The sequence below is a fragment of the Sus scrofa genome, chromosome 7 (assembly GCF_054392235.1).
Source record: "Sus scrofa isolate SSC_HxYL_T2T_F1_AM1 chromosome 7, Sscrofa_HxYL_maternal_Yorkshire_Landrace_v2.0, whole genome shotgun sequence".
Classification (NCBI taxonomy): Eukaryota; Metazoa; Chordata; class Mammalia; order Artiodactyla; family Suidae; genus Sus; species Sus scrofa.
Window position 1 is genome coordinate 75,196,359 of NC_139389.1, and position 22,424 is coordinate 75,218,782.

General features: G+C 36.2%; 1 protein-coding gene across 27 annotated transcripts in view; it reads right to left on the reverse strand.

Annotated features, from left to right (window-relative positions):
- Positions 1 to 22,424, reverse strand: part of NPAS3 (neuronal PAS domain protein 3) — an 876,069-nt gene that overhangs the window by 689,780 nt on the left and 163,865 nt on the right. The window contains exon 1 of one of the 27 annotated variants that reach the window (XM_084969018.1): positions 316 to 424. The exons of the other annotated variants lie outside the window; for them this stretch is intronic. Within the exon in view, the coding sequence (XP_084825144.1) occupies positions 316 to 362 (47 nt within the window). The 5' untranslated portion in view covers positions 363 to 424. Of the gene's footprint in view, positions 1 to 315; positions 425 to 22,424 lie in introns of those variants that run through there. 27 annotated transcript variants of the gene reach the window in all.

The following is a 22,424-nucleotide window of genomic DNA, read 5'->3' on the forward strand; positions in this document are numbered from 1 at the left end:
ATTTTAAAAATATTACAATTGGATAGATGAAATGGACTAAAATCATTGGATATTTTTAAAAAGTGTGTTAAAGATTACACAATTTAATTGTGTGTTAAAATATTAACATGCTTGGCAATTGAAACAAACTTCTTCAGTAAGAGACATTCCTTCACAAGTTCATAAACATAGAACTAATCTCAAAGGAGTATAAAAATAATGCAGAAGGTCTACTTCTGGTTATACACTGAAATATATGTATTTCATCAAGCCAATGACGAAAATGGAACTTTAATTCAGGAAATAACAGTGATAGTTTTGAGATAAGCTACCTACTAATATTTATATTGTTGAGCCAAGATGTCTCTGAATATCAATTCCATGATGACTTCATTTCCCTTCTTACCACACTTTCATTATTAGCTAGAAAATAAAGAAAAATTAGTAAGTTACATTCTTTAGTTTAGATTCACAGAAATCTAAAATGGGAAATGCCCTAAAAATTATCTTGTCCAATCAATGTGTTAATATATAGTGTAACTAGAGCCCAGAGGAGCTGTGATGACTTTTCTATCTCTCCACCCAGCAAAGTAACAGAGATTAGTGATTCCGGCCCTTGCTTCCTGTTGGGGTGCACTTCTTCAGGTTAAAAAGACGGGGAGAAAAACCCTATGGAATATCCCTAATGTCATTATTTGGAACGAGGCTTAGGTGATTAGCAAGGAGTGATTAGCATTGTCAGTGCATGAGAAAAGCACAGGGAAAATGATGGCTAACCATTTTGCAGGTCTAGCAAGAACACATATGAAGAAGTCTTTTCTGATATGGTCATTCATTTGAGTAAGACCAAATGAATAACCATATCAGAGAAAGGCTTGAGAAAGGCTTTCTGTTTGAAAGTAATTAATACCACAGACAAGAAAGACTTTGCCTTACAGACACATCTTTAAGAAGTGGCACGGGTTATTCAATTCATTCATTTCAAATATTTATTGAGGACCCTCTAATGGCCAGTTTAGCAATTAGAAATTCATACTCTCATTTATAGAGTATGGAATCAGATGGAAATTCTTTAAAGTAAATGTTAATCTGGGAGTTCTCGTCGTGGCTCAGTGGTTAACGAATCTGAACAGGAACCATGAGGTTGCAGGTTCGATCCCTGTCCTTGCTCAGTGGGTAAAGGATCCGGCGTTGCCACGAGCTGTGGTGTAGACTGCAGATGCAGCTCGGATCTGGCGTTGCTGTGGCTCTGGCATAGGCCTGCGGCTGCAGCTCCATTTGGACCCCTAACCTGGGAACCTCCGTATGCCACAGCTGCAGCCCTAGAAAAAAAGCAAAAAAGACAAAAAAAAAAAAAAAAGTTAATCTACCTCATCCTACTATACTTTAAAATAATTCCAAATAATTTTCTTTGAAATATCTTATCCTGCTCAGTAACTCTTTAAAATCATAAAAAGTACATACTTATAAAGTAAGCATTTCCAATCATTCATAATACCTTATCAAGCAATATTTACCATAACAAAATTCTAGGATATGAGAAGAATGAAAAAAAAAATAATAATCTCTTGAGGTTTCCTTTAATGGGCTTTAACTTGTAGTATTAACTGAGAAACAAAAAATTATTTTTCCCACATAGATCCTTCATCCTTATCTCAGTAGATAGATGAAATACATGCTTCTTAAAGTACATACAACCAGTTTGATCCATCATTCTTTTTTTTTAACTCTGTTCATTCAATTGTTTTAGTTGTCCCCAAACTTCCAAAATATACAACCACTGGAATGTGTGAAGTCTTTTAGCTCACCAATTTAATTTTTATGTTTTTTTTAACATCTTAAATACTCAAACATTTTATTACTAACATTAAATCAGAACAGTTCTGTATACTTTTTAGAAATGTAAAAAAAAAAGAGCAAAATTTTACCTTTTTCTCTGCTACCAAGGGTAGAACCCCATTTTTATTAGTAAACACAGGTCCAAGCCAGATATTCCCTGGTCTAAGAAGTCTGTGAATCTAAGTATCCTTTAGTGTTAACTCTTATGGACACAAATTACCTATTTACTACTTTAAAAATTTGCATCAACTGAACCTATCACAGCGGGGAGGAGAGAGAGATGTACTCTGTGGATCTAGGAGACTGTGTATTTATGAGGTTGAGGATTTAGAAAGATAAGCCACATGCTCAATAACAAAGCCCTAAGATTTTCAATTGACTCTTCTGAAAAAATAAAGTAAAGACCTAGAGACCAACACAAGGGGAACTGAGGCAGGAAGCTTCCTAACTTCTCCATGTTTGTTTTTTTTTTTTGGTCAGCACCTGCCAAGTTTCTAAGATTATAAGTGCCCAAACCTGTAAAATGAAAACACTGTGTAAAGCATCAGGGGAAAATCACTGTCTTTTCTGTAGCATTGCGCTGTTACATTACCTCAGGAAATGTAACAGAGGCTACCCACAAGAGAGGAAACTGAGCCAAAGGATGGGCAAAGGGAGGGACTGGGATCACACGCTAATGATGGGATCTGAGAAGGCACTGGACATAAGCAAAACACAGACTCTTCTAGGAAGATTTCCTAACCCACAAAGCAAGCCTTTCTTTTTCTCAATGTCTCTTTTCACTGATGAAGACACAATACTTTTTTGGGCAACAAAATCCTCATAACAGCTGTATTCTTTCCATTTGTTTTTTTCTTTTTTTGGCAGTGCCATCGAATATGGAGTTCCCAGGCCAGTAATAGGGATCAGATCTGAGCTGCAGGTACTACCTAAGCCACACCTGCGGCAACACTGGATCCCTTAACCCACTGTGTGGGGCTGGGGGTCCAACCTGCATCCCAGTGCTTCCAAGACATCATTTATCCCTTTGTACCATAGCAGTAACTCCAACAGCTGTATTCTTAAATCACTATATATTTCTTACTTAAAATATTTAACAAGCCTACTGTTTTGATTTTTACAGGTGTTGTATACTAGTGTAACACTTTCCAAGAATTTCTAGCAAAACTTAGCCTATACGGCCCAACCAAATTGATAAAATTCTTGAATTCATGCCTTCATATATTAAGGACACAAGAGATCCATCCAAGTAAGAATATGGCCATTAATAAATTCTAAAAAGGCTGTCACTTTACAAAAATCACAGTAAGTGCTAAAAGAACTACGACAAGATGTTTGGAAACTGAATCCAGAATTGTATGAAATAGAGAAATCTCATGGCCGAGATGGTTTTATACCAGAAATACAATTGCTAGGAAATCTTTTTTTTTTTTTTTGGGCGCTCTTTTAGGACTGCACCTGCACCATATGGAAGTTCTCAGGGTAGGGGTCCAGAGCTGCAGCTTCCAGTCTATGCCACAGTCACAGCAACATGAGATCTTAGCTGCATCTTCAACCTACACCACAGCAAAGGGCACCGTGGCATCATTAACCCACTGAGCGAGGCCAGGGATTGAACCCACATCCTCATTGATACTAATAAGGTTTGTTACCACTGAGTCACAATAGGAACGCTCTAGAAAATCTTTAAATGTGATTTGCCACATTAATAGGTCAAAGGGGAAAAAAATCACAAGGTATCAATACATGCAGAAAAACCGCTTGATCTAATTCCATCAAATTCATAATTAACAAAACACATCTTAGCACACTCAAAAAGATTTCTTTTATTATATGAAAGAAATTCGTGAAAAAAAAACCTACAGAAAATCTTGGCAGTTAAGTATCAGAAGAATCACATTTAAAATCAGAAACGAGACAAGGAAAGCAAAAATTAAACCACAATTCATGGAGGATGTGATGTTAAGACAGAAAATCCCAAGAGCTTGCCTAAAATTGTTGAGTTTAAAAAAAAAGGAAAAATACCTGAAAAAAAAAATCAAGATATCTCAGTAGGGGATGGGATCAGGGGAAACCCTATTAGCTTCAATGGTATGGCTAAGGCTTTAGTCCTTTAAATTGAGAGGTGAAATCAGAGTCATCTATTATACCTCATTGCTCAATGTGTCACATGTATTTTTGGTAACCGACAAGCATTTCACAAATTTAATTCATTTAAACCATATGATTTACACACGTCCTAACCATGATTTCTTCAGGGTTAGGAACAAGTCTTATCTTTAGTGATAAGTGGCATCCATTCAGTGCATGCTGACTGAATTTGGTCCAATGTTAAGTGCAAGACCATACCAGGGAGATCAAGAGCATAAACTGTGAGGCTTTACACTGGCTCTTTCTTCTCTCTGGAACAGTCTGCAACCCTTCACTCCTTACTGTTCCCCCCAACCCTGGCCAAGCCCTTCCCATCAATCATTTATCCAAGTTGATGTCTCTTGCTCCAGAAAATCCTTCTGCAGTTAGCTCCCCTTGACCCCCCAACCCTGCCCTCCTTATGAAACACCTCTGCTCTGTACTCCTACCAGACTAACTTTTTCCACCAGAGCAATATTCCTCTATCTTCCACTAGCCCAATAAGTCTCAAATTGTGTTTCTCAAACCACATGTGCCATCCTCCTGAGTGTTTAATAAAACACAGGTTCTTGTCCACCATCAGTTTCCTTCCTCCTACCACACCCCCACACACAACTAATAGAAACCATGGTAGTGTCCTATCTTTGGATCTACATTTTTAACATTCCTAGGAATTTTCAGAGCACAGCAAAGCCAGGAGACCACAACTAAATTAAACTTAGAGTGCAGAGGCAGCATCTGTTTTGTTCTGTGTTAGCCTTTATCTGGCAAACAGTAGATGCTCGATAAATATCTGTCAAATGAATTAAAGAACACATGCAGTTTACCATTAATTTCATCCTCTGCTGTCATTTACTATCATCTGCAAGTGGATAGGGGATGCTTAAGTAGAAAAAGCTACCGTTCTTTTTTTTTTTTTTTTTGGCTTTTCAGGGCCACACCCATGGCATATGGAGGTTTCCAGGCTAGGGTTCAAATCAGAGATGTAGCCGCTTGCCCATGCCACAGCCACAGCCACACGGGATCTGAGCCGCATCTTCGACCTACACCACAGTTCGCGGCAACGCCAGATCCTTAACCCATATTCTCATGGATCCTAGTCAGTTCATTAACCGCTGAGCATGAAGGGAACTCCCATTCGTTTTTAAATTGTTACAAGTGACTACAACTAGAAGACTGCAGTTTGAAAACTATCATGTTGCAGGGCTGTTAAGTCTGCCAGTTAATTTCTCATGGAGTATCTATGGCCTATGAACATCGCTGAAGGCTAACTGGTGACTCTTCTGACCTTCATCTTTTTCTCATTCACTAGCAACACTAGTTGCCATTTGCAATCAATGCCCTACAGAGCCTGTTGCCCAAATTAGGGGGGATGATACACTATTTAATACATTTTCTTGATTAAAAGCAAATAATCTGATTATTTAACAACTATTTACTATTTTTGTTTAATTAAGCATTCTGTGGTCTTCTTTCCTAACAGCTCTACTTTAAGGATTTGTGTCTCTTCTAATCCCTACTTCTAGTTGTTGCCATAATAGTCCCACAAATATTTTATACCCCGGGTTTGAACATGTCCAGGGCCTTAATTTATGAAACAGAAAGCAACTATATTTCACAGACGTTTTTCTTTCCCCATTCAAGAAAAAAATACACTGGGAACCTCTGAAAATATTTCAATGAAATAGTCAATTCTCTTTCAACTTCAGAGATGAGTAACATTTTTCACTTAAAAATTCTGCCTTTTCTCATTGATTGATGACAGTCTGACCTCTCTACCAGCCATTTTGGCTTCTAACCCCTTAATACCCCTGTATTTAATAGAATTTCAAAGAGGAAACATTCTTAAATCTTCTTACATAATTTTATCTGCAGTATTCTGAGAAATCTCACTATTTCTTTCACTTGACTCAAATTTTCTTTGTTTCCTGAAAATAAGTTTCAATCTTTCCTTCTTTCTTTATACTTAAGAGTTAATCACATTTCGTACATGACCTACTTCCTCTAGTGCTCATAAAAAGTTATTTGTTAATTTAATTAATCAAAGATTTAAATTTAGGAGTTCCCATTGTGGTGCAGTGGAAACAAATCCCATTAGGAACCATGAGGTTGTGGGTTCGATCCCTGGCCTCACTCAGTGGGGTTAAGGATCTGGTGGGCCGTGAGCTGTGGTGTAGGTCGCAGATGTGGCCTGGATCCTGTGTTGCTGTGGCTATGGTACTGGCTGGCAGCTGTAGGTCAAATTCGACCCCTAGCCTGGGAATCTCCATATGCCGCCAGTGGGGCCACAAAAAGCAAAAAGAAAAGCAAAAAATGGAATTAAGTTTATTAATTAATCCAATAATCACATTAGCTCATTCATAAATTCATTAAATGCTTCATAAGTGTCCAAGGCCATTATATGATAAGCACAGGGTTGGGCACTAGAAAGTCAAAGACAACAAAGTCCTTGCTCTCAAGGAGCTAATGATTCAGTGGAAGAAACAGTATGTCCTCCTTCTCCATCCTTGAGCTATTTCTCTCTTCATTCGTCTCCATTCTGTCAATGTAAGCAGTTCTTCAGCTTCTGGAAATAATTCTACTCCAGACTTAACTTCCTATTGTTTTTACTCCTAACAATATCCTAAGGCATTTTCCCTGCCATGGGCCTTGAAAGGCAGTCGAAACTTCACTTCTTTATGTTATGCAATTTGTCTTTGCCTGTTTCTTCCTGTAACATCTTCTCTTGGCTTTCCCAAACTAATTACTATGTTGAAAAAACTTTGTTTTACACTGCCTTATAAAATTTGCTTAAAAGACTGTCTCGCCCTCTTCTTTAAATACTCTGCCTAGGAACAAACAGTCTCAACCTGTTCATTTTCTCTACTGCTTTTTTAGGTTTCCTCCAAACATTAGTCTTCAAATAGCCTATGTTTTTGTTGATTATATACACATTTATCTATCTTAAGTTTATTTTTTATCAAATATTTGCTCTAAGTGCTTTGTTCTATGTGATTAAATTTAATCCTCACAGCTTCTTAATGGTATACACCACTATTACTCCCCTGTGAGAGATGAGGAAACTGAGACACAGAGCAGTGATGTGATTTGCTCAAATTTCCTTGACTAGTTGAAGGTAGAGCCAGGATATAGAACCAAGTGGTCTGCTTCGAGACTGCCTTCCCTTATCCATTTTGCTATGCTGTCTCTACAACATAGGGGAGGCACCCTTTCTTAATTCCAGTACCCCCAAGAAAATCTTTCCATGCCCAACATCTACCCTGATAGTATTAGGGGGGAAGAAAAAGGTTTCAGAAGTGGTTTCAGTAATCGCTTGGTTTCCCAAAGAAATAGACACAAACCTTCCCCTATAGGACTTCACAGGAAGTATTCTAAGACTTACAGATTTAAACATATTAATACTAAATTCATCCTCTTAAGGCTGCCAAAAATGACACCCAGCAGAATATACTTAAAACTATCTTCTCTCTCTAGTTTGTATTTATCTGTTTTAAGCTTACCATTTTTCCACTGCTACTCCTTGATTTTCCCTGAGTTTCCCCAAACTTTCCATGACTCCAGTCTATGCCCCATTTGTGTTCAGGGATTTTCTAAAATAACTGCGGAAACACATCATTGACCACTTATGGTGTTATTTCTCACAGCCCTTTATATACTAAATAGAATAAAAAGAAGTATATATCCTTTACCTCTGTGGCAGTGACAACTGACACTCCCAAAATGTTAATTGGTGAGAATAATCCTTTGTTTACTTTAGCTTCTACAAAACTGACAACAAATCTTTCATTATTAACTTTTCATTTATAATTTCATCTATAATTTTGAATTCTTTCAATTATAATCAAGAGTTCCACAATAAAAATCTGTATGTGATCTCTTACTGACTTCAACGAAACATCTGTCTATAGTAAGTGGCCCCTTACATTGTTTTATTCTGGATCCTCAACCATCTCAATCTTCTTAATAACTGTGGGGTATTTCAGACTGGTCAAGTTTTGTGTTAAGGGTGAAACTTTTAGGCTATTACACACTGAATAGCATAACATCAGGTTGAAAACCAGATGGGCCCAAAATTCCTTACAACACTTGACCAATATTACTGATAATAGCAATATTAAAACCAAAACTCCTAAGTTTCATTTTAGTGAATTTTGTTTTACAAAATGTAGATCAATTAAAAAGCAAAGGCTTTTGACACAATGGAATACTATTCAGCCATGAAAAAGAATGAAATGATGCCATTTGTAGCCACATGGATACAACTAGAGACTCACACTAAATGAAGTACGTCGGAAAGAGAAAGACAAATAACCATATGCTATCACTATATGTGGAATCTAAAACATGGCACAAATGAACCTATCTACAAAACAGAAACTGACCACAGACATAGTGAACAGACTTGTGGTTGCCAAGGGGAAGGGCGAGAGAGTGGGATAGATAGGGAATTTGGGGTTAGTAAATGCATACTGTGACATTTAGAATGGATAAGCAATTAGGTCCTACAGTATAGCACAGGGAATTATATCCAAACTCTTAGAATAGAACGTGATGGAAAATAATGAGGAAACTATATATGTGTGTGTGTGTATATACATATATATGTTACATATTATGAGTTATGACTGGGTCACTTTGCTCTACAGCATAAATTGGCACAACACTAAATCAACTATACTTTAATAAAAATGTATTTTAACAAATGAAAAGCTTTTAAATTGAGTAGGAATTAAACATGTCATTGATTTCTATGGCAACGTCTCCTCTCAGACATTACAAACCTTATTTTTGTTAGTTACCCAAATTAGATTTGATAAGTCTACCTAAAATTTCCCTCCTCTAGGGAGAGGTAATAATGAGTAAGTTAAGTTTTTCACTTTTACTGAAGAATTACTGAAACTATTCATTTCACGTTTTCACAATGGAACTTAGAAACACCATCATGGATTCAAGGCAATGGTGGTATAAAGCAAACAACGTGAAAATGTACAATAACATGTTTGATATAAAAACATTTAAGTACATTCCTTTACAGCCTGTGCTATTTGTATACGAACCGAAAATAATCCTAGCACGATACAAACTGCTACCAATTATATGTAAAGGAAAATTATGTGCTTATATTCCCTCTATATTAATATTAAAATAAATGTTATAACATCATTTGTGCATCTGGACATCTTATCAAAGTAGAATATATTGTTCTAATGTACACAAAGGAATGTGTATGATATCTCTGAGATGAACTTCTACTCCTCACCCAAGTATCAAAGTGATGACTGATGGATACTATCTTCACATTCAGTATAATCAAGTCCTTGGAACCCATTTTTATTTCACTCTTGGTTAGACCCTGTTCTTTTTCAAACCCTATTTTATATCTGGCCCTCTATTATCCTTTCTATTTCCACAATATTTTACATGATCCTCACAGAACTTGAAGATAATTTTTCTCTATAAAAGGTTATGGCAGGGAGAAAATAGATTGATTTACCCTGAAGTTTCAGTTTATTAACAGTCCTGACTGCGAAAAAAGGTTTAAAAGTATCCTATTTAACAAGCACCTGCTATGGGCTGGGTACTTTCTTAGGTGTTGGGAATGCACAGGTATTGAGTTTGACAAGTAGACTGTCTTCAAGGAGCCATGAGTCTAGTGAGGGAGTCAGACTCATTAAGTAAATAAACAAAATACAATGTCATGAGTGCTCTAACAGAGGTCTGCATAAATAACATGGACATCCTAACAGAAGGGCAACTGACTTTATTGGCCTGAAAATGGATGTCTCACCCAGAAAACCTGAGAACTGGATCTTCAAGTCTCTAGGTGAAAAATAAGAGGATCTTCCTAGGAGAGGAAGTAACACAGGAGAGGGCATGGAGTTGTAAAGACCCAGGGCATAGTGACTCATCTGTTGTGGTTTTGGATCAGGGTTTATTAATTCAGACTATTAAGAGATGAGGACGAAAAGTGAATTATAGACGGGAGAGGGGAAAAAAAAAAAAAAACTCATGGTTACCAAAGGGAAGGGATAAACTAGGAGTTTGGAATTAACATATACTACCATATATGAAATAGATAACCAAGGTCCCAATGTGTAACACAGGGGACTATATTCAGTATCTTTTAATAACCTGTAATGGAAAAGAATCTGAAAAAGAATACATGTGTGTGTGTATGTATGTGTGTGTATATATATATATATATATATATATACACACAGATATATATATAGATAGATACCTGAATCAGATACCTGAATCACTTTGCTATGTACCAGAAACTAACAACATTGTAAATCAACTACATTTCACTTTTTCAAATTTTTTAAAGGTAAATTAGACCAATAATAAAGGAGAGTCACTCAAGAATTGTGAATAGTACAGTATATAGCTTAGTCAAACCTGTATTTCTGAAGGATAATTGTGGCATTAATTATCACTAGGCTGGAGGGAGAAAAAAATGAACACAGGGAGAACTGAAGGGTATGTGTGAGTTAAAAATACAGAAGAATAAAACGCTTGATTTTTTTCTTTAAAAGAAAAGCTAAAAAAGCTGATGAAACCACATTCCCCTTTCAAACAATCTCAAATGTACTTTAGGCTCTAGTTTCGCAGCTCACAAACCAATACTTCTCAAACCCAATATGCATACGAATCAGCTGGGGATCTTGCCAAAATTCAGATTCTTATTCAGTTATGCGGGAGGGGCAGAGTAGGAACAAGATTCTGCATTTCTAACAAGCTCCCAGGTGACACCAATGCTACTAGTCCATGGACTACACTTTGAGCGGCAATGGCATGTTGAGTCAAGAAGATCATGAATTCATTTCTTTAAAAAAAGAGTCAGCAATGAAAAAAAAAAAAAAAAACAAAAACAAAAACCTGAATATCACTGTTGATTAGGAGGCATATATCTCTTCCACTATCCCTTAAGAAGTGACATGAAACACTTGCTAAAAATCTGTAGTGAATAGCAAAAGATTCCAGCCACCTCTCCTGAGAGGTATGGTGCCTTCAAGGCCCAGAGCATAATACCCCCTGTAGATGAAACCTACTAATAGCTGCCATTTAAAGTCTCTAATTTATTCCAGTCATCATATAAAAGTTCATTTTTAGACTTATGTGGCCATTTATGATAGAAAGAAGAAATATCTGAAAGGTATGGGTTTTGAGCAGAGACGATTTTAATGGCTGCCACTGCAGTGATGCAATTTTAATCTTCTTTGTCACTGCCAAGAATATATGGCATTAAGGCCCTCATTTAGTTTTATTAATTCAAATTTTACAGGTTGGCCCTCTATCTAGAGCAGGACCATGGGTAAGGATAGTGTCTCAGTTCTCTGAAGCAGTCAACATCACACATACCAGAAAGGTAATGTGGGGAGGAAGATGTGAACAATAAATCTCGATTCTGAATGCTTTACTTTCCTTTAAAGGGAGCAACTCTACCTGGATTCCAAGTTCTCCTCTTATCATTTTCCTGTTGCACTGGACACAGATGGTGTGAGGTAATTTTACACACTCCATCTAAAAGCATCCGTTCCCCTTTTCATTGACCAATCCATGCTGTTCACACAAAGGAGACATATTGGTGATTTATCTAGTGTAGTACAAATCAAGACTCAACAAAAGCAATTCATTCCAAATCAGGACCTAGCTCTGAGCTGGAGAAACTTAAATATCCCTTGATTGTTGTGAAAGCAATCACTATTTTTCTATCTTGTTTTTCTCCCTGCTCCACTAAAAGTAGTAGGGGAAAAAAGTGTTGGAAAGAGTTGTGGAAGTGAGAAGTTATAAAGTAGCAAGTATTTCTATCTCATTTGACTGAAACTACTTTAAGAAGTAACAAGACTGGGGAAAAATAAAAAATAAAATAAAGTTCCCTTAAGTACATAGAGTAACAATAAGCAATTCAGTTAAACTTGCAAAATCTTGGCCTAACCAAAAAAATTCATTTGCCATATTTTTATATAATTTATTTGCAACTGAACCACTTAAATAACATTACATGATACCAACTGCTTAGCTGGAACTTGTGAAGTATTCCTGGTATATAGTAATGCTTTAAAAAGATGTTTCGTAACATAGAAAGCAAAATCGATGCTGGAAAAAAAATGTTCTTTTTGTTCTAGGGTCTGTGTTTGGAAAATATTGCCATGTAGCATTTACGGTAACAGCTGTACGGTTAAACTTTAGGCACAAACTGAACTGCAGAGGATCTGCTGCATAAATAAAATCCCCATGGCAACTAAATGTGCTACTAGATAACAGAGAAAAAAGGATTTATGTGTTTGCTGAGCTGTCTTGCCCTAAAGGAATTCTCCAGGCAAACGCAGGCCACCTGCCACATGTTATATTAAGCTCAGCCTTCTGGACTTATTTTCAAATCCACAGCAAAAAGGTCCAACACTACTTTTATTTGGAAGTTTCATTGTTCTTTATTCCCAGCCCCTCCAAAAATAAACAATTCATTTTTCAACTTGCCTGCTATATTTTGCCCTGGATACAAAAGATAATTAATGAATTTGTTTGTGCTCCTAAACATTTTGTTGATCTTACTGAAATAACAAGCATATGTATCACAAAAAGGTTTTTTTTTTTAATTTGTAGATTCTTACAAAAAACTGTAAAGTTTTTTTTAAAAGCTGAAATATGTAACTTGCCTTCTCCAACATAAGGTAAACTATATGGATGAAGAACAGTGGTTGATGTTTTAAAGACATGAAAAGGAGTAAAAGAGCAACAAGGACATTTTCTATGAATTTTTACATGTAAAATATTTAGTTACCTTCTTCCTGAAGGACAGTGGAGACTATAAATATTCTAGGACTTTGTTATACATAGCGGTATCAATGAACTTTACAGTAATTATTTGAAAATGCTCCTTTCTTTCTTATAAGTACATTTTCCCACCTTTAATTCCCATATCTAAAGATACTTGTTGATAATACTGCAATATGATATAACAACATTAAAGTACTTTTGAATATGTGAAAATAAAGTGTGCTACATAGTACTTGAACTGGGAGAGAGGAAAAAAAAAAATTCATTATGTGGGAGTCATTCACCATAATTCCCTACAGGAAAATGGAGAATTGGCTAGAATATGCAGCTCCAAAATTTAAGTCTGTTTAAACTCTGATGTACATATTGCCCATCAAGAAATAATGACAGTTCCTGGAGTTCCCGTCATGGTGCAGTGGTTAACGAATCTGACTAGGAATCATGAGGTTGCAGGTTCGATCCCTGGCCTCGCTCAGTGGGTTAAGGATCCGGCATGGCCGTGAGCTGTGGTTTAGGTCACAGACGCGGCTCAGATCCCACATTGCTAGGGCTCTGGCGTAGGCAGGCAGCTACAGCTCCAATTAGACCCCTAGCCTGGGAACCTCCATATGCTGCAAGCGTGGCCCTAGAAAAGGCAAAAAGGCAAAAAGACAAAAAAAAAAAAAGAAAGAAAGAAAAGAAATAATGACACTTCTTGACTATAAATAATCTTAACTATTATCTATTCGTCAGCCCTGACTAACTTGTAGAGATACTGAGGGCATAAACTTAGGCTATTTTTCCATTGTTTGATAAGGAAGTAAAAGGGGAAAATTAGTCAATTGACAGAGAAAAATGTCAAGGAAGATTTTGATACTAAATCATCATTTTCTTCCTTTCATTCACCTCCAGTGCTATGTATTGATGACAAAAATTATTTCAGCTGTTTAATATCAACAAAAGTATTAATTTTGATTTTACTAAATAAAATACAAATTTAAATAAGAAGGTTCTAATTTTGATAGGATTTTATTTGTTCTCAGAAATATCTTGCCCTTATAGGTCAATTAGTATACATCATCACCTCAGGAATGAGCAAATCTCCAAAAAGGTCTTGATTTTGACAGAACACAAATTTAGCTACTCTAATAAAATTAAATCTAAATTACTATAGCACAACATGAAGGAAACACCATTAACACCAGACTCTTTCACAGACAACTCTTGCCATCCTGGTTAATACAAATATTCTCAATAGCAAGGCTACTGCTTTGTTGAGATAGTAGATAATGAAATTCACAGAGGTAGCATCCTTAAGTATGTTTCTCAGTCATCAGTTTCAGGTTAAATCTAGATCTAAACAATAGCTCTCAAATATATTTTGTCTGCAACTGTCTTAGATTAGCCAAAATCCCCTTAGGCCTGGAACCACCTTTGTCACCACTCCCTATCACAATATAAAAAGAATGCTGTAATACTAAAAATATCATTATACATTAGTTATATAAATTAGCAATGTATACAATCATAAGGAACATATATGTGATTGTATATTACAGAGCACTGACCTTTAAAACTTTCTAAAAATTCTTACTTATGAAATACTTTGGCTACAGGTTGTACACCAAAATACCACTTTCTCTTCCCAGGCATATAGTTGGTCTGTACGTTCCAGATGCCTTTGGAACTGAATGTGCCATGTGACTGAGTACCCACCAACAGAGTGTGGGCAGAACTATGTACTACATCTAGGCCTTGTCCATTAGAAGCTTCCCCCGATGATGCTACCTGCTCTTCTTGCTTCTAGCTAACTGGGACAGAGATAATACTCTATGATTCTTGAAGCCTGGAATAACTTCTTTCAGTTTGAGTCTCTGAAATGACTGGTAAAAACAGTAACTTCCTGTCCACTAATATGCACGGTGGAAAATTCCGAAAAGAAACAATTATGTTCAACTATTAAAAATTTTTACAGTTTGTTAAAGCAAGTGGCAGGCTCTAACATAACATTTAACTTGGTCATGTATTATCTTAAAGGAAAACATTCCTAAGCAGCCCATCAAATAAATTAGGGGGAAGTTATACATGCACACATATTTATATACACATATATATAAATGATATGCATTTATGTGTGTATATGTGTGTGCATGTTTGCCCATTTATTTCAGCAGTTGTACATTTGATTCCTATTAGAACTACAACACGTGTTCATCTTGGAAAGTTTTTGAGGAAATTACATAAATTACTACACACAATTCCTAACAAGGATTAACTGCTATAAATCAAGAGTAGCTTCATAAGAAACATAAAGTAGCATGTATATTTTTTAACTTCTACATCATGAGCTAAGTCTTTATAGAGATGGTTTGGTAAAGTGTTAAGATGTTAAACACTTTGAGACTCAACCAGAAGGCTACCCTTACTGTGCAGATTTGTGTTTTGAATGATTTCCTCCAAAAATCCAATTAAAAGCACAACAGTAGCTTATACAAGATTTGGAACCTGAACTTTGTTATTGTTTTAAGGGGAAATGATGGTTTGGGGCTTTCCTATTTATGTATTTCAGATAATGGTCACCAAAATGTGACCATTCAAGTCCACTTGAGATAGACTTTTGGAGTCTACTAAAAATACAGAGGTCCTTTTAAGAGAAAAGACATTTAAAGACTTTTTAAATTCTAGGAAATAGTCTTTAGCTTACAAATTAAGGAGCTAGGAGAAACATTTCTCCCAAACTCTGTGTTAGATTAAGTCACTGGACGGATGCAAATTACCTTCAGAACACTTTCCATATGTGTCTTAATTATAAGCCACTCATCAGAAATTTAAAAAAAAAGTCGAAATTTCTACCAAAACAAATCCTTGATAGACTGCATCTAATATAACCAAGAGAGTAGAAACTATCTTTCAGAAAAACAGTAAAAAAAATGCTGTCAAAGTTATTTTCATAATTCAGAAACTCATTAGGATGATTTCTAAACAGCAGGCATTTCTCGGTTACTGTACTCAACCTCCGTTTGTTAAGACCTAACACCTTATAGAAAACACACTTTTTCATCATTCCCTTGTTTTATCCTCCCAAAGAAACTGAGGGTCCATCCTCACCTCAGACTCAGAAAAAACATCTTATGCCATCAGCATTACATGACCACTTTCTAAAATTTTTTTTTGTCTTTTTGTCTTTTTCCAGGGCTGCACCCACAGCATATGGAGGTTCCCAGGCTAGGGGTCTTAATTGGAGCTGTAGCCACTGGCCTACCCCACAGCCACAGCAATGTGGGATCCAAGCTGCGTCTGCGAACTATACCACAGCTCACGGCAACGCTAGATCCTTAACCCACTGGGCAAGGCCAGGGATCGAATCCGCAACCTCATGGTTCCTAGTCCGATTCGTTAACCACTGCACCACGACGGGAACTCTCCTAAATTTCTAAACATACCTATCATTGTAAGAGCTGAGAAAGAGCTGACAGAATTTCATACACGATCTTTCTTTCCCACTGACACAGCACTGGGAAGAGCAGTCTGAATGGACAATATCTACCTTCTTGCTGATCCTTCTTTCTTTAAACTTTGAAACCTACTTTCTAATACTTGTACTGTGTAAAAATGGTTCTACCAAAAGTCCTAAATAACCCTCCAAAAGGTCAAACCCAACAGCCTTTTTTTTCAGACCACAGTCCTCAGGATAGTTCCTTTACAATATTAACCTTTTCCTTAATATACACAAAGCTCTCTGAACTAGACTAGGCCTTGGTAAGAATTCAATGTTAGTAAAATCGCTGTTATTATTATTATCCAAATTCTATTCTCTCATGTCCTTGGAATAATAATCTTATTCCCTTCCACCCCTGATTGGTTTGTTGTGGTAATGACTACCCCCTTCCTCCTATGTTCTAAAGTCAACTTTTCCACAGTCTGTTTCCTTAGGCTTGTTTTCATTTCACTACAAATTTCTTCATCTTTTAACTACAGCATTATAATGTAGCCTAATATGAAAATAATTTCTACATGTTGCATATTCAATTGATAAGACTACTTTCATAGTAAAAGTTGCTTCCTCAATTTCTTGACTTATAATCCCACTTAGCTTTCTCCCAAGCTATTACAAATGTAAAAGTGGATTTTGTCAGTAAGTAGAATTTAACATGAACACCACATATATATGATAAACCCAAAATATGCCTGCTAAAACTCTTATGGCTGCAGCATTAAGTAAATGTAAAGCTCAGACAGAGAAAGAGGTTCTTATTTGTTGATTGCATTTGTGTGACTGCATTTCTCAGTCATTACTGATGACTCTTAAAAAGTGTACCTCTTGAATAACTCACAAAGTTTGTCCCTCTAAGCCTTCTATAAGGCAGTAACCTCACCACCTTATTAATGTCTCACAGATTCTCAACAGCACAGCATCTTTCTGCTTGAAATATGATTTCAAATGTCTCTCTGCATATGTATCCCAGGAAGCAGTAGGAAAAAAAGCATGCCGAAAAGCATTACAAAGTTAGGGACTGTCCAGGCCTTTAACAATATATTTTTTAATGATTCAAAGAAAGTTCAAACTAACCCTTTTAATTTAGGAAACCTGTACATTAATGAAATATTAATGCAATAATGGAATCTTGTTCCTGTGGATACAAATTATAAAGTGAGTTGCTTTGCTTTGTGGATCACTATGGCAAATTCAGTCTAAGATGAAAACAGAACCATCTTGAAAATAAGTCTAACATTTCTTATGAAAGTCTAGATTCTTCAGTCCGAAAGTCCTGAGGCTGTACCAATTAGGCTATTTATCAGCTTCAGAACTATCCTTCACTCAGCTAGTAGGGCCAGGGCTGAGACTCTGCAGGCTCCCTTCCGGTTCAAACAGGTGCTCCATGTTAGGCGATGCCATAAAAGGCACCAAAGGGGAGACTTCAAGGCTGAAAGGGGAAGGGATTTGCTCTCTGTGGGCTTCCTGGCCAGTTCTGTTACCATCAACCCCGCGGTGTCTCTTCACCCCAGCAGTGCCAGTTCAGAGCAACGGCAGCAAACTGAACACAGTTTGCAGGAAGTGATCAATGTCCCCTCTTCAGAGGCCCAACTTTCAGCTTCATGGGGTCTTTTTCTCTAACTTTTAAGCCTTACTAATTCCAACCTCTTCTCTTGTCCCCCAAAGTCCTGGTCACAGGACTCCCTTCCCACACTGTTACTTACATGATTGGTTAGTGCTCGCATTTTACCGTCTTAGTTACTAGTTACTAGTTAACTTTCTGTATTAAATTCTCTCCATTCAGACAGAGGGGGTGGCTCCCATCTCCTGACTGGACTACCGATACAGAAATTTATGTAGCTCATTCTGTTTAAATTTCAGTTTCCCAAACTATATTCTAAGATACTAAAAAAATTGAAAAGGACTTTGTGTTCAAAAAGGTTAGGGAACAGTGCATCACAACCCACCCATGGTCTATTACTATGTAATTTAGCAATGAGAAAATTAAATCTTTTATAAAATCCCACCGTAAAAATGGCTTAACTCAAATAAGGCTGCAAGAAGGTTTCCAAACTTATTTCAGACTGGAAACTTTCTTTTAAATAATTCACATTAATATTGTGGAACTTGAGTTCCATAGAATACACATTGGCAATGTTATTTGTCTTTGCTACTCATTGCATGTGTAACTTATAACCCTGTCAAATCTTTTTATATTATACAGGCAGATCATAAAACATTAGTCATACATTAAAATCTGTAAGCTCAATATTATTTTAAGTATTCAAATAAATATATACACATATACATGTAATCTTAATATCGATGTTTCTACATATGCATATATAACAGATATTTGTTAAATAATTTGGATATTAAAATGATTAGGGTCTTGAAATCACTTCTGCTAAACAGAATTCCTTACTCAATGTATTGTAACCCTATCAGCAAAATAATATTATTATTGGGAACTCTTAGCCAGGACACAGAAATTGTCTTCTTACAAATCTGGTGTTCAAGCTGTATTTATATGTTTGTCTACTTGTATTTTTAACTATTAAAACTGACATCTGGGGTTAATAGCTGCAGACTATTGCCTTTGGAAAGGATTAGCAATGAGATCCTGCTGTGTAGCACTGGGAACTACATCTAGTCACTTATGATGGAGAGTGATAATGTGAGAAAAAAGAATATATACATATATGTGTAACTAGGTCACCATGCTGTACAGTACAAAATTGACAGAACACTGTAAACCAGCTATAATGGAAAAAAAATAAAAATCATTATGTAATTTAAAAAACTGACATCTGAGTTAGAGATAAAAGGTAGTGTGTACATGACTACTTTAATGTAAAAGTAGAGATTTTTATACTTTTATAAACAGCAATGCTACATAATGCTAAGGTCCAGCCTAGTTTAATCTATGCTCAATAAAATAATCTAAAACAGAATCAACTTTATCATTATCTTTTGTGGCTCACCACAAGAAGCCCCAGGTTGCTCAAATATATAAACAAACATCCAGGATTCAATATATACCAGAAAAATCACATTACTTTCACAATATCTAATGCAGCATTTTACAAAAAATAAACTATATTGGAGTCTCATTTCAATATTTCCAGGTATGGCAATACCTGGATATTCTGCAGATTTCATTCTATTCATTCTGCAGATTTCATTCTATTCATTCTATGAATGTAATTTCCAGGAGCCATAATAAAGTGGTAACTTTTCAGAGAATAACTATTAGATAGTGGGTACGGTGTTAGGGTTATAGAAATAACATCTTGAATTTTTACCAAAAAGTAAATAAAAACCAAAGACAAAAAGCCTGCAAACCTCATTAATATCACCCCCATTTTACAGATGAGTAAACTGAGGTTCAAAAAGTTTTAAGGCTTTCTTCTAAGTACACGATTCCTATTTGCTAGAGATGGAATCTGTAACTCCATTCTAGCCTCATGCCCATTTAAGGAAGTACTCCTTCTGTGACACAATCCTCAACTCATATGGGTTTGAAAGTAAATGACTGGGGTAACATAGAGATGTTCCACTACAATCCAAAATCAGTTCAGGCAATGTGTTTCTTTATTATTACTAGGAATAGTTTATTGGTCTTTGTAATAAATCAAATCAGGACTGTAAAGAAAACAATATAAAACAAAATCCTCTTCACAAACACATAAAAAAACAGTATGTTTTACTCTAACTTGATCTTTGTTAGATGCGATCACATAAAATACTCCACCAATAGATATGACAAATGCACTTTATATTTCAATGTGTCAAACCATTTCAGTGCTCTGAAACTATGTTGAAGCTGGCAGGCAAGCCGACTATATTAAATTTTTCTCTGGAATCGACTTCAATTCTAGACTGAATTATTGGAATTTTAGTGACCCTAAAAAAGGCTGTCAGAAATGATATTCAACACAGAGTTTTCAAATCTAATGCTCTATTACACATACTTCACATAAAATAATATAGTTTCAATATAAACATACCAGACAAAACAACATTCTATTTGTTCTTGTAATTTCGTACACTTTTTGATATTGATTTGCCACAGCAGATTCTTAAATGTGCTTAGTTCTTAAGAGAAAACTCACAGACTATATTTTATACTTCAGTAGTTTGGTTATGATGCAGCTATAATACGTGCCCAAAATGTTTTTGTTTTTAAAACACATCAGCACAATAAACAGGTGGCTAATAACTATTAGCTGGTCTGAATTTTTGTTTTGTTTTGTTTTTTTCTTTTTCTTTTTTGGCCACCCTGTGGCACCTGGGGTTCCAGGGCCAGGGATCAGATCCATGGCAACACAAACTCTTTAACTCACTGTGCCAGGCCGGGGATCGAACCTGCATCCTAGTGCTCCAGAGATGTCACTTATCCCACTATGCCACAGCAGGAACTCCTGGATTTCTCAAAACTACTTTTTGTTTTGTGTTTTTGCACACATAACAAAATTGTCTTAAGTGATTTCCAGCCACACACAACCAACTGCACTGGGAGTCCAGCTGGCCATCAGCAAAAGATGAGATGGCTTATCTCCCTTCTCTAGTTCTAGCCGAGGACAGGCATTTTTCAGTGCATGCAAGTCCTAAAAACAGGAATTTACAGAACAATTCAATCTTGAATTTACTCTATTTTTTTTCTAAGAATTAAAAACATTGGGAACACATCTATATTTTTACACTTTACTTCTGTGGCTTGCTGCTTTACACAATACCAATACCATGTTCCTGGCAAAGAACATTCAGTCGCAGTAAGTGTTCATGTAAGCAAGTGAGAAATAAAGAAGCCAGTTTGCTAAGGCCTAAACATATCGATAAACTTATACTACTTTGTGAAAAATATATTTTTCTACCGAATGAAGCCCCAGCTGGGCATCTAACTTGATCTTTGGGTTCTCTAGCCCTGTGACAGAAAAAAAGGAGCCAGAAAGAATCTCACAGTAAAGACTGCAGCTCAAAAGCAGTCCTGGTGAAATCCACACCTGTATCCTGGTGGACAGGGAGCACCCACCTGCAGCCTTGAACTCTGCCCAAAGGCATCAGAGAAACTGATGACGCAATGGCCAGTGCCATTTAAATGGAAGTGATAGCCAAAGGTGCCCAACCCACTCTTGAAAGTAAATGCAGTTAACGAAGCAAGCACACACAGAGGCAAACACACACTTATTTTCAGCTGGATCATTTTAAGATATGCATTTTATTCATAGAGATGAGAGAGAAAGAGTCTATCTGGTTTGGTAGCATTCCCAACTGTAATACTAGGATACTGTATGGTATTCTCAGTTTTATAATATTTTATTGTGTGAAATGAGACACACTTTTTAGACTCCCTGTATATTAGCCCTGAGGTAAGAAGATCATTAATACCTGCCTTTTCAAATTATCTTCCAGAAATAATCTTTAAAAATTAGATGATCATCACCATTCCCTTACACTTAAGTAACAGCTTTTCTCTTCATTTATGAGCAGTCTCCTGTGGCAGTTTGAGTCACAGTCACGTTCCTATTTTTTCAAAAGACTCAACTGCTTAGCCAAATGATTTTCTAATGATTTGTTTCTTCTTTTATTTACTTTGATTGACAAACATCTGATAAACAGCAATCCTAAAAATTTATCTGTAGTACAGTTAGGATCAGCCTGGATCACAAATACAGGATGAATTTACACTGAATTCGAAAACAGATCTGAGCTGACAAGTTAGCATTTTACAGTGGGTTTGGTGGAAGGAAAAAAAAAAAAAACATTTCTTTTGCATTCCTGCTAGTATTCATGGAACAATCTTGGCAGTCAATTAATGGACTACAGGTAAGGACAGACTTACTTCCCTCAAAATAATGTCCATTAGCTTTAGAAATTAAGACTAGTTTTTCTTCCAAAATAACTTCCAAAGTTTCGCCAAGGGGAAGGAAAAGTCTATATTGGATGGGTATGTTCGTGCATCAATATAAACAACTATCTTCAACAAGATTTTGGCATTATGAACAGAGAGCCAGGACGTAAAAAGACCATGCGGTACAGAACTTCCTATTGGACTAAAAGAAAGCTGGTTTCTACCTTTGGTTGACTTTATCTCATGTAACTATTCTAAAATCACCATCGACAGAGCCAATATAGCTTTGATATCCAGCCTTCCAAGAAGAAACAATAGACCTCTTTCCCCATCTCATCTATTCCTTAATGGGAATAATCTGACACTAGTCACACAAACTAACAA